Below are 13,311 nucleotides of genomic sequence, written 5' to 3' on the forward strand. Positions count from 1 at the left end.
TGGACCTTAAGGAGTGACGGTAGGCTCCTTAAGAGTACATCTTGGGCCAGCGGCCCCCATGCACTTACCACAAATTCCTCTTACTAAATTCCCAATATATTGTACATTGCTCTCCATTACTCTTCTTTTTTTTTGGTCTGGTCATTAGCAGGGTATACATGATCCCAATTTCAGCTTCAAGATGCTGGGAATTTGAAAAACAGAAAAAGTAGATTGTGCTGATTTATTAGCACATTGAACCATATCGCAACCTGTAGTTTAAAGAACTCAGTGGATAGTGCTAAAACATTGACGTCATATCTGCATTCTTCCATCTTTATACACGTTCGTCATTTGGCCGCCTGTCTAACGCAGCCTACGTGTCTTTCTTACAAATATATCAATCAAATTGGCCTAATCTAAATGACATAGCGTTTCTGTTCTATACAGTTTTACCAGAACGTTCTGTAACGTTGCACTCCACTTAATGCATCCCAGGTCAGACGTTTTAAAGGTGACAGACAGCACTGTGAACCTGTATGGCACATGCTGTGTCATCGTCCTGCCTCTAGATAGCAGTCATTGGCGGTTGAATATCCAGAGCCATCGCTTCCTAGATCTTTGGTACATTTCACGGAAAGTTATCCAAACTTTAATGGTAATGTATCGCCAGATGTTTCATTTTGGATAGTAACTATCTAGTTAGGTATCTTGCTAAGAACAAATTGACACTGAACTGTGCAGTGCCACCGAGCCAAATGAATCGAATATATTGTTTTGCTAGCTAGCTAATTTAGTTCTATGTAGGGACAGCTAACTCGTTTACTCGATATAGTCTGTTAGTTTGCTGTAGCTATCTAGGTAGCTAGCCAATCTGCTGGCCAGTTTCCAGATTTAACTGACTTTCAGTTTTGTTTCTGGATTTATTACGGGTCTATATAGCTGCACGCTACTTTGCAAGCTAGCTGGGTGGCTGTCGTTGCATCTGTTGACCACATGTCAATAGTCTGTACCATAAGTTACTATTGCCAGCCAACTAATTTGACTCTCTTTTACCCCCAAATAGGTTCCTATTGCTGGCAAGCCCTATGGCCCCTCCTAGGAAACGAGCATTGCCTGCACCCCTACCAGACGGGTTTACACTGATCGACACTGAGAAGAAGCAATGGAAACTGGGAAGAATTATTGGCCAAGGAGGCTTTGGATTGATCTACCTAGGTAAGTAACCAGACTAGTATGTCAATCCATCAAGTTATCACTGATTCTCAAATAAACACACACATCCTAATTTATTTGACCAGGAATCACTGATTTGGGTGTAAAACATTACCAACAGCATTACCAAACTGGAGTACATCTGATTGATGCCAAATTACTGTCATGTTTATCACAGTTTATTTATCCGTGTCCCTGTTTTTTTCTTCTTTTTCTCTCACACACCATATCTCCCTCCTTTTTTCCATCTCATACCTTTCTCTCTCTCTCTCTCTCCCTTTTTTCCTTCAGCTTCGCAGGACATGGAAATGCCTGTTGGGGAGGACTCTCATTTTGTGATTAAAGTGGTGAGTACAGGGATGGCTGTGTTGTGAGTCAGGGCATTTCCATCACTGTATACGCTTTGTCATTTGTTCAGCGATAACTCCAGATGTGATTGACAGTTTGACTTAACCACAATAATTTGCTGTGAAACTGTCTTTCACGTTGTCTTTCTCTCTCGCTTGCTCTCTGCTTACTGGGTTTTTCGTGGATATGGGAAGGTATAATGAGGAACCTATAATTGTACGGCAGTCACATGCAACAGTTCTCAGCATTTCTATTTCCACATTTCCTCATATTTGACCCTCTTGTTTCATTGTCTGCAGGAGTACCATGAGAATGGGCCTCTGTTTTCTGAGCTCAAGTTCTATCAGAGGGCAGCTAAACCTGAGAACAGTGAGTATCAACAAATTCAATCAGTCAACATCATGATGTAGCAGAAATGTGACCAAGAGTTCATAGCTTATGTCCATCATAGGCTACATACTGTATGGTTACAACCAAACCTATTTTAGGCTACATCTTATATGAGCGGCCAGGCCCAGTGCAGCGGGAGTGTACTTGGCTGATGAAGTGCCCAAGACTGCTGCCTGGTGTAATTAATAAGCCAAAGCAAACATGCACCTCAGTGGCAGTTAGCCCCTTCCCTGCTTGTTTGTCTTAATTCATAGAGAGGGACCCAATCCCACATAATGATGCCTGCTCCTCTGCTGGGCCCCTGACCACCTGCCAGTCTGGTGGAGAGCCAGCCAGCACTCCAAGACAGGCTTCCTGTTCACTTTGTGCGTTTCTGTGTCTGTGATTTAGAAGTGCATGATTATTTCCTCTGTCTTTAAGTGGTCATATGTGTTTTTGTGAACAGTTCAGACATCCCAACCTGAATCCACAGTCATTAAAACCACATCACATCCTAATTTGTTGCACCACTTTTAAGACCAAAGGCTTAGGTCCTCTAGGATTGTATCTTGGGCACTTGGCCATATTTGCTCAGCACCAGTTGTGCACCTGCTACCTTTCAGAGGGAATAAAACAAAATGGCATGGAGGTAAATAATGACAGCAACAAGTAATTCATAAAACAAAAAAACGCAAAAGAGCAAATATCTGTTTTTGCACTCTTGTTGTGTCTATTGTTTTTCTACAGAAATAATAGGTGCAATCGTTGCACTAGTGAAAATGCGTTGTAAAAAGGGGCGGCAGGTAGCCTAGTGGTTAGAGCGTTGGGCCAGTAGCCGGAAGGTTGCTGGATCGAATCCCCAAGCTGACAACGTAGAAATCGATTGTTCTGTATGTACCTGAGCGAGGCAGGGTACTGAAGACGTGGATGTCGATTAAGGCAGCCCCCCGCACCTCTCTGATTCAGAGGGGTTGGGTTAAATGTGGAAGACACGTTTCAGTTGAATACATTCCAGTTGGACAACTGATCTCCCTTTCCCTAAATATAGTATGTAAGATACAATTTTTGGCCCTTGTAATTCTGTCTGCTGTTGATTCAGTGCAGAGGTGGATGAGGAGCAAGGCGCTGGATTTTCTGGGGATCCCTGCATACTGGGGATCAGGACTGGCAGAACACAACGGAACCAGGTACTACTGGAACCACTACACTGGTGTAGTAATCATGATGAAGGCATTAATACTTCATTAATAATCCCTTGCTTTGTGGTTGAGAAGTGTGTCAGAGATGATTTTACCTCTTATCCTTGACCATGTACAGTTTTTATCCAGGTGACTCAATTAAGAACAAATTCTTATTTACAATTCAGGTACAGGTTCATGGTGATGGACCGCCTGGGCAGTGACCTGCAGAAGGTGTGTGATAGAAACGGTGGCAAGCTGAAGAAGCACACAGTACTACAGCTAGGACGTGTTCTGGTGAGTCTCTCCCTCTGTTCAAATCAAATTGTATTCGTCACATGTGCTGAATACAAGACCTTACAGTGAAATGCTTTCATTACTTACAAGCCAACAATGCAGTTTTAAGAAAATAGAGTTAAGAAAATATTTAGTAAATAAACTAAAGTAAACATATATATAAAAATAAACACAATAATAATAAAACATCCTCTTCCAAGATGGAATGTGAAGATTTCACCTTCTCTTTGTCTTCCTACAGCTGGATGTGCTTGAGTATATCCATGACAACGAGTATGTCCATGCAGACATAAAGGCTGCCAACCTGATGCTTGGTCACACAGACCCTGACAAGGTTAGCGCTAGCACTGTCTCAGAACAGTAGGCATGCGTATTCAAGGCATTTCTTGTACTGTGTATAAAACATACGTAGAAGACCGTTACTAGCTATATTAACCTCTATGGGCTAGGTGGGACGCAGGCGTCCCCCCCGTGGTGCACTCCATCAACAGCAGGTGCATTTCAAGAGCGGCAAATTTGAATCCAAATAAATGTCAAAATTCAAATTTTTCAAACATACAACTATTTTACACCCTTTGAAAGATAAACATCTCCTTAATCGAACCACGTTTTACGATTTCAAAAAGGTTTTACGGCGAAAGCATAAATTTAGAGTATGTTAGGACAGTACATTTACAAGAGTTGTGTGTAATGTTTTGTCAATTCAAAGACAGGGTCACCAAAACCATAAAACCAGCTAAAATGATGCACTAACCTTTTACAATCTCCATCAGATGACACTCCTAGGACATTATGTTAGACAATGCATGCATTTTTAGTTCTATCAAGTTCATATTTATATCCAAAAACAGCGTTTTACTATGGCATTGATGTTGAGGAAATTGTTTCCCTCCAATAACCGGCAGTCAAGTCAGCATCACAAATTAAATAATTAAAATTAGAAAACATTGGTAAAATATTATATTGTCATTTAAAGAATTATAGATTTACATATCTTGAACGCAATCAACTTGCCAGATTTAAAAATAACCTTACTGGGAAATCACACTTTGCAATAATCTGAGCACTGCGCCCAGAAAAATATGCGTTGCGATACAGACTAGCCGCCATGTTGGGGAGATCTAAAATCGAAAATACTATGTAAATAATCCATTACCTTTGATTCTCTTCATCAGATGTCACTTCCAGGTATCACAGGTCCATAACGAATGTAGTTTTGTTCAAAAAAGCTCATCATTTATGTCCAAAAATCTCCGTCTTGTTAGCACATGATCTAAGCCCGCCGGACTTCACTTCATGAACGAGGGGAAAAAATATATTTACGTTCGTTCAAACATGTCAAACGTTGTATAGCATAAATCATTAGGGCCTTTTTTAACCAGAACATGAATAATATTCAAGGTGGACGAATGCATACTCTTTTATAACGTATTGGAACGAGGGTACCCAACATGAACTCGCGCGCCAGGTGTCTAATGGGCCATCATCGTTCCATGGCTCTTGTTCGGTCAGATCTCCCTCCAGAAGACTCAAAACACTTTGTAAAGGCTGGTGACATCTAGTGGAAGCAATAGGAAGTTCCAAAATATTCCTCAGCCCCTGTGTTTTTCAATGGCATAGGTTTAAAGGTAATACAACACATCAGGTATCCACTTCCTGTCAGAAAATGTCTCAGGGTTTTGCCTGCCAAATGAGTTCTGTTATACTCACAGACACCATTCAAACAGTTTTAGAAACTTTAGAGTGTTTTCTATCCATATATAATAAGTATATGCATATTCTAGTTACTGGGTAGGATTAGTAACCAGATTAAATCGGGTAAAAAAAAATTATCCAGCCGTGCAAATACTGCCCCCTAGCCCTAACAGGTTAACATTGAGCAATGTATATGTTAAGCTTTTTACTTGTAGGTGGGCTGACTGTTATCTACACATACTGTCTGTTTATTCCCTGTACTGCAGGTGTACCTGGCTGACTACGGCCTGTCCTACAGGTACAGCCCAGACGGCGTACACAAAGAGTACAAAAATAACCCAAAAAAGGGACACAACGGAACCATAGAGTACACCAGCATAGATGCCCACAATGGAGTCGGTAAAGTGGGATTTCATTGATATGAACACTCATAGTTTCAGGTGGCAACAACTATTGTGTAGTGAAAGGGCAAGGTTTCTGGGTAAACATACAAGAATTGGTGGACAATGGAGCTCACTTTTCTTGACTGTATGGCCAATGATCTCGTATGGATGTATCTTGCTGTGTATACTAACTGCGTTACTGTATCTTTCAGTTGGCAGTGTAGTTGTTTATCAATGCATAAAGTGACCCCCCCCCTTCGTTCCTTGCTATAAAACCGCCCTCAGTAGGGAACACATTAGCTGGCAAATTGCGTACATGGTCCTTTTTTATTGGACATTGATTCTCCCGGCCTCGTATTCCCCAACACAGACTCCATTAAAAAAAATCCCCTAATTAGCTAAAGTCATAACCTGCATCGTGTATTCATCCCCCATTAATTAAGGCTTTGATGTTTGGTTAGAGTGGGACTGGCCACTGATAACCTCTGTTTGCTAAGAGCGGAGGATGGTGCCGGGTTCGATATGCTGGACGAGTGTGGCGAAGACTCCCTAATCGCCATGCCACTGTTTCTATCAGTGCTGTCCATATGAATGTAAACAGACAAGATGCTTAGTCAGCGTTATTGATAAAGGCAAACTCGTCAATTTTTTATATTTTATAGAGCGAAGAGGGTGGTGGGGGTAAACATGCTGAGCTTGTGTTTTTATGTTCGGTTCTCTGAATCAAGAGGTGTATGTTGGGCCCATGTATTGTAATTCACAGTTGCATACAAGCTAAAATGTGGCAGGCGGAACATGCTTCAACATGTTCTGAGTCGTTGATCTATGGCTGTGAATTTAATTTAACAAGAGGTTGGATAGGAATGACATTTAAATCACAGGACTGGTTTCAACACAGGTCTGTTCTTTTACAGACCTACATAGAAGTACACACACACTGTCATCTAGTGCAATTTGTTCTCATGTCACATATACTGTATGTCGTCGCATATGGTCCTCATTCCAACTTTTTGGTCTTCGCTTAACAGTAGAAGCTGTTGTATAGGTGAATCAATCCTTTGCTTCTATAGCTCAGGGGTCATGAATCTTCTACAAACTAAAGTAGGTATAAGATGAAAATATACACTCACTGGCCAGTTTATTACATACACCCATCTAGTATCGGGTTGCCCCCTTTTGCCTCTAGAACAGCCTGAATTCTTCAGGGCATTCTACAAGGTGTCGGAAACGTTCCACGGGATGTTGGTCCATGCTGACGTGATGGCATCACGCAATTGTTGCAGATTGGATGGTGGTACAGCCAGTTCCATCCCTAAGATGTTCTATTGGGTTGAGGTCTGGTGACTGTGCAGGCCACTCAAGTAAACTGAATTCGCTGTCCTGTTCCAGGCAACGTTTTTCCATTCCTCAATTGTCCAGTGTTGGTGATTGCGTGCCCACTGGAGCTGCTTCTTAGCTGATTGGAGTGGAATCCAGTGTGGTCATTTGCTGCAATAGCCCATCCGTGACAAGGATCGACGAGTTGTGTGGTCCGAGATGCCATTCTGCACACCGCTGTTGTACTGTGCCGTTATTTGTCTGTTTGTGGCCTGCCTGTTAACTTGCACGATTGCCGTTCTCCTTCAACCTCTCATCAACGAGCTGTTTTTGCCCACGGGACTGTCAATGTAATGACGCCGACAGACATGGCCGCTCTGCTTCTGGCTCCTAAGCAACTTTGCAGTATTTTGTTTTTTGGGTGTTATTTCTTACATTATTAGCCCAGAACGTTTTTGTGTTATTACATACAGCTGGAAATAACTTTTGGATATCAGAGCGGCGTTATCTCACCAGCAATACAACCAGGAATATGACTTTCCTGACTTGAATCCTTTGTTTGTACGCCCCTGGGCAATCAAACTTATCCCAGAGGCTGCTCCAAGTCGGCGCCGGTAGAGAAGAGGTATTTGGAGTGGACTTCTAGTCAATCCACCGCTTCCGAGTATTTTACTCGCTAATGTTCAGTCTTTGGACAATAAAGTAGAGGAGCTCAGGGTGAGGATCTCCTTCCAGAAAGACATCAGGGACTGTAACATTCTGTGAAAGAGTATCATGGCACTCTCGGGATATACTGTCCCCGTCCATACAACCAGCTCGGTTCTCAGTTCATCGTGCATACATGAATAAAGAACCCTCCGGGAAGAAGAAAGGTGTGGGTATATGTTTCATGGTGTGATTGTGATAATATACAGAAACTTAAGTCCTTTTGTTCACCCGACCTAGAATACAATCAAATGCTGACCGTATTACCTCCCAAGAGAATTATCTTTGGTTATAGTCACAGCCCTCAAGAAACTACACTGGACTTTATGCAAACTGGAAACAACATATTCTGAGGCAGCATTTATTGTAGCTGGAGATTTTAACAAAGCAAATTTGAGGCAAACGCTACCGAAGTTCTATCAACACATTGACTGTAGTACTCGCTTAGGGAAAACACTAGATCACTGCTATTCACCTTTTGGAAATGCCTATAAGGCCCTCCCTTCGGTGACCTAGTTCATCAGGAAGTGTATAGGGGATATTTTTCCTACCATGACTAAAACCTACCCAAAACAGAAACCGTGGATAGATGGCAGCATTCGCGCAAAACTGAAAGCGCGAACCACCACCATTAACCATGGCAAGGTGACTGGGAATATGGTCAAATACAGTGTAGTTATATGTAAGGCAATCAAACAGGCAAAACGTCAGTACAAAGTGGACAGACAAAGTATATGGCAGGATCTACAGACAATCACGGATTACTGACGTTTTTCTCCCAGAGAAGCTAAACACCTTCTTCGCTCGCTTTGAGGATAACACAGTGCCAACGATGCGGCCCGCTCCCAAGGACTGTGGGCTCTTGTTCTCTGTGGCTGACGTGAGTAAGACATTTAAGCGTGTTAACACTTGCAAGGCTGCCGGCCCAGACGGCATCCCTAGCCGCATCCTCAGAGCATGTGCAGACCAGCTGGCTGGAGTGTTTACAGACATATTCAATCTCTCCCTATCCAAGTCTGCTGTCCCCACTTGCTTCAAGATGTCCACTACTGTTCCTGTACCCAAGAAAGTCATTTAGTTCAGATACCTTTCCTATCACCCCATAGCACTCACTTCTGTCATCATGAAGTGCTTTGAGAGACTAGTCAAGGATGATATCGCCTCCACCTTACCTGTCACCATAGATCCACTTCAATTCACTTACCGCCCCAATAGGTCCACAGACGATGCAATCGCCATCACTATGCACACTGCCCAATCCCATCTGGACAAGAGGAATACCTATGTAAGAATGCTGTTCATTGACTATAGCTCAGCATTCAACACCATAGTACCCTCCAAGCTCATCATTAAGCTTGAGGCCCTGGGTCTGAACCCCGCCCTGTGCAACTGGGTCCTGGACTTCCTGACGGGCCACCCCCCCCAGGTGGTGAAGGTAGGAAACAACACCTCCACTTCGCTGATCCTCAACACTGGGGCCCCACAAGGATGCGTGCTCAGCCGCCTCCTGTGTACTCCCTGTTCACCCATTACTGCGTGGCCATGCACGCCTCCAACTAAATCATCAAGTTTTCAGACAACACAACAGTCGTAGGCCTGATTACCAACAATGACGAGACAGCCTACAGGGAGGAGGTGAGGGCCCTGGTGGAGTGGTGCCAGGAAAATAACCTCTCCCTCAATGTCAATAAAACAAAGGAGCTGATCGTGGACTTCAGGAAACCGCAGAGGGAGTACGCCCCTATCCACAGTGACAGGACCGCAGTGGAGAAGGTGGAAAGCTTCAAGTTCCTTGGCGTACACATCACTGACACTGAAATGGTCCACCTACACAGACAGTGTGGGGGAGGCGCAACATCCTGCCGGGCTGTATCACCGCCTGGTATGGCAACTTCAGAGCCCGCAACCGCAGGACTCCCTGAGGGTGGTATGGTCTGCCCAACACATCACCGGGGGCACACTGCCTGCCCTCCAGGACAACCTACAGCACCCAATGTCACAGGAATTCCAGAAAGATCAAGGACCTCAACCACCCGAGCCATGGCCTGTTCACCCCGCTGTCGTCCAGAAGGTGAGGCCAGTACAGGTGCATCAAAGCTGGGACTGAGAGACTGAAAAACATCTATCTCTAGGCCGTCAGACTGTTAAATAGCCAGCTACCTCCCGGCTACTTAACCCTGCACCTTAAAGTATGCTGCCCTATATACATAGATGTGAAATCACTGGCCACTTTAATAGTGGAACACTAGTCACTTTAATGTTTACATACTGTATTTAGTTAATGCCACTCCGACATTGATTGTCTTAATATTTATATATTTCTTAATTCCATTCTTTTAGATTTGTGTATTGTTGTTAATTGTTCGATGCTACTGCACTGTTGGCGCTAGAAACACAAGCATTTTGCTACACCCGCAATAACAAATGCTAAATATGTGAATGTGACCAATACATTTGACTGGATGTTTGTTTGTCGCACCAGTCTCTGTAAACCCTAGACACTGTCTCGCGTGAAAAGCCCAGGAGGCCGGCCTTTTCTGAGATACTTGATCTGGCACCGAAGATCGTAACACGCTCAAAGTTGCTTGGGTCACTTGTTTTGCCCACTCTAACGTTCAACCCAACAGTAACTGAATGCCTCAATGCCTGTGAGTGCTTTATATAGCAAGCCACGGTCACGTGACTCACTGTAGGATCGATCAATTTTCTTTTTTGTAAACTGGGTGGTGTACCTAAAACTGTCTGGTATGTGTTTTTGCTTCTAACCACTGATAATCATCTGTCCTTTGATGTAATAACTTCTGTTAGGCCTACAGTACTCTACTATTGGAATGAGTCAATCAGGTAACGTTTCCCTTTTTTGTCTACAGTTGATAAACAAACCAGAATTATATTCCAGGTGGCTAAATATGATGGCTGGTCTTACTTGACCTCCACGTTGTAAGGCAGTTTGAGTTTCTTTGGGTCAAATGGCAATCGAGATGCATGCAGATTTTGACGAGCAACAAGACTACTTTTTGCTCAAGATCCCATCTTACCTATCATCACCCTCGCTGGGTAGATGTGGAGATGGAACAGAGTGATGCATCACTGAACTCTGAGCTAATTATCACCTATTGGAGCGGGATGCTTTGGAACATGGAGATTCCGAAAGAGCGGGTTAAGAGTGAAAATCTGAACATCAATAGGAAAGAACTACCTACAACATTGTCACCCAACTCTGTGACAAGCCTGGATGGTGTGGGGGCTCTGAGGTTTACCTTCTGAAGTTTGTGTGTGCGTACGCAAGCGCGCGTGTGTGTGTGTGTGTGCGCGCGCATGAATGCGCGTGTGTGTGCACACATTCATGCATATGCTTGCATGTGAGAGAGCTGTATGTGTGTGTGCTGCCGTCTCATTAGGGAAAGATTCATAAATACACGACCAAACAGCAAAGGAAAAGCTATTGTGAACAGGGACAATATGGTCAAAGCACGCCACTGGTGCTTAACGTAGTTGTTGATCTTTTTAATTGTTAATCTATTTTGTGGCTGTGGGAGTTGGTGTAGTTTTTGAGTGCTGGTGTCACTTGTGTTTTTCATCTTTATTCCCTCTTATCTGCCTCTCAGTATCAATGAGGCTTTATATAATTGTTTACAACAATGGCTTAATTAGAAGTGGCAGCAACAAATATACTGTAATGCTGACCTATACACTTAAGTACTTTACACCTTCCACTCTTTAGATAATTGATTCAGTAAATTACTTAAACAAGCGGCTTAATCACAAAAATGTTGAAGGCAACAACGGAGGCAGTGGCAACCAACCAACCAACCTACCCCTGTTGTCTGTCTCAAGGCTAGCCAGTAGTGCTGTCCTGCTGGGTGCCACTGCCTGGCAGCCACTGTGGCAGAAGCCTATTTAATTGGGAACACTGTCTGGGATCAATGCTAGCCATGGATCTGGCTCGAGATTTCTCCTTCTGACGAAGCCAGTCGATGGGTAATTTCTCCGGAGACGCACGGCCGTTACAGTATTGAGCTGCTAAAACTCCTCGGGCTCGACCCCTCACATGCACTCAATCCAGACGTATTGATGAACTCCCCACAGTTTTTCATAAAGACACTGGCTCAGTGCAGTGTTTGTTCACTTCCTTGTATTAAAACTAGATGGAAGGCATTGTTTACAACGAGGCAAGTCTAGAGGTTAATGTCTAGCCATCATCAGTATTTAGTATTTAGATATCTCCCCAGTGCACAGCACCCTGTCGACTTCTGTAACCTGTGGTATTGATTTGAGCGTTGATATCTGTGTGTGTTTTACTGCCTAAGAGAGGGGGGTGTTTGAGCAATCGAGTGTGTGTGTTTTAGGCTGGGCAGCGGGTGTCTGAATCATGTCAGAGGCCACAAGGATCCAGTTTCCTGGAACAGGCCAAAGAAGGAAAACTGACCTAAAATGTCAGCCCTCCCCTCAAAGCCCTGTCTGTCTGCAGAGCACAGGAAAAGTTGAAAGACTAACACTCCCTCCATAATTGTAATCCTCTTTACCCTCTCTTTGCATACTGTTTTACCTCTGAACACAGCCCCTCAATCAAAGCTGTTTCTATCCTCCCAAACCAGGTTCTGATCATCTTCTTCTCTGTCTCTGTGTAGCTCCATCTAGACGTGGAGACCTGGAGGTGTTGGGCTTCTGTCTGCTCCACTGGCTGTGTGGGGCGCTGCCCTGGGACTCTGTGCTCAAGAACCCTATACAGGTCCAAGAGGCCAAGACCAGGTCAAGACCACCCTCTCTCTGGATCCCTCTCCATCTTCCTATTGATCCTTATTAGTGTTAAATCCCCATCAAAATCGGTCAGTTTTAAGCTAGAGAGATGTTTTTTGGGGGGGGTTTTGCAAGGCCCGCGTCTCTATTCACCACATCCACCTACAATATGTCGGTCTTCCGCATCTGCGGAAGGTGGCCGAGCTACAGTGGCGTTTGTCACGTGACTTGTCTGAAGGTAACCCGGTACCAGTTAAAAATAAAATATGGAGTTAGTTTTGTGTTGAAAAAAATAAGGGGTTAAATGTGTCCCAAAATATATATTTCCTGAGCTTTCTTATACACCTGTCCACATACACTATATATATATATACACACACACACAAGTATCAACATCGAGAACACAGCCATGCAATCTCCATAGACAAACAGAATGGCCTTACTAAAGAGCTGTGACTTTCAATGTGGCACCGTCATAGGATGCCACCTTTTTTATAACAAGTCAGTTCGTAAAATGTCTGCCCTGGTCAACTGTAAGTGTAGTTCTTGTGAAGTATAAACGTCTAGGAGCAACAACGGCTCAGCCGCAAAGTGGTAGGGCACACAAGCTCACAGAACGGGACCGCCGAGTGCTGAAGCGCATAGCACGTAAAAATCATGTCCTCGGTTGCAACACACTACCGAGTTTCAAACTGCCTCTGGAAGCAACGTCAGCACAAGAACTGTTCGTCGGGAGCTTCGTGAAATGGGTTTTCACGGCCGAACAACCGCACACAAGCCTAAGATCACCATGCGTAATGCTAAGTGTCGGCTGGAGTGGTGTAAAGCTCGCCGCCATTGGACTCTGGAGCAGTGCAAACCCGTTCTCTGGACTGATGAATCACCCTTCACCGTCTGGCGGGCGAATCTGGGTTTGGCAGATGCCAGGAGAATGTTACCTGCCCAAATGCATAGTGCCAACTGGAGGAATAATGATCTGGGGCTGTTTTTCAAGGTTTGGGCTAAGCCCCTTAGTTCCAGTGAAGGGAAATCTTAACGCTACAGCATATAATGACATTCCCGATGATTCTGGGCTTCCAACTTTG

At 44.0% G+C, this 13,311-nt stretch overlaps 1 protein-coding gene across 3 annotated transcripts in view; it reads left to right on the plus strand.

Moving 5' to 3' along the window:
* Positions 1 to 13,311, plus strand: part of vrk2 (VRK serine/threonine kinase 2) — a 20,706-nt gene continuing 7,395 nt past the window's right edge. The window contains exons 1-9 of one of the 3 annotated variants that reach the window (XM_014154592.2): positions 1 to 19; positions 1,046 to 1,197; positions 1,486 to 1,541; positions 1,842 to 1,911; positions 3,011 to 3,098; positions 3,278 to 3,386; positions 3,628 to 3,720; positions 5,348 to 5,480; positions 12,118 to 12,238. In XM_014154592.2, coding sequence (XP_014010067.1) covers positions 1,068 to 1,197; positions 1,486 to 1,541; positions 1,842 to 1,911; positions 3,011 to 3,098; positions 3,278 to 3,386; positions 3,628 to 3,720; positions 5,348 to 5,480; positions 12,118 to 12,238 — 800 coding nt within the window. In that variant the 5' untranslated portion in view covers positions 1 to 19; positions 1,046 to 1,067. Of the gene's footprint in view, positions 20 to 338; positions 638 to 1,045; positions 1,198 to 1,485; positions 1,542 to 1,841; positions 1,912 to 3,010; positions 3,099 to 3,277; positions 3,387 to 3,627; positions 3,721 to 5,347; positions 5,481 to 12,117; positions 12,239 to 13,311 lie in introns of those variants that run through there. The other 2 variants (XM_014154591.2, XM_014154589.2) reach the window with 2 other exon arrangements.

The sequence above is a fragment of the Salmo salar genome, chromosome ssa18, assembly GCF_905237065.1.
Source record: "Salmo salar chromosome ssa18, Ssal_v3.1, whole genome shotgun sequence".
NCBI classification, from domain to species: Eukaryota; Metazoa; Chordata; class Actinopteri; order Salmoniformes; family Salmonidae; genus Salmo; species Salmo salar.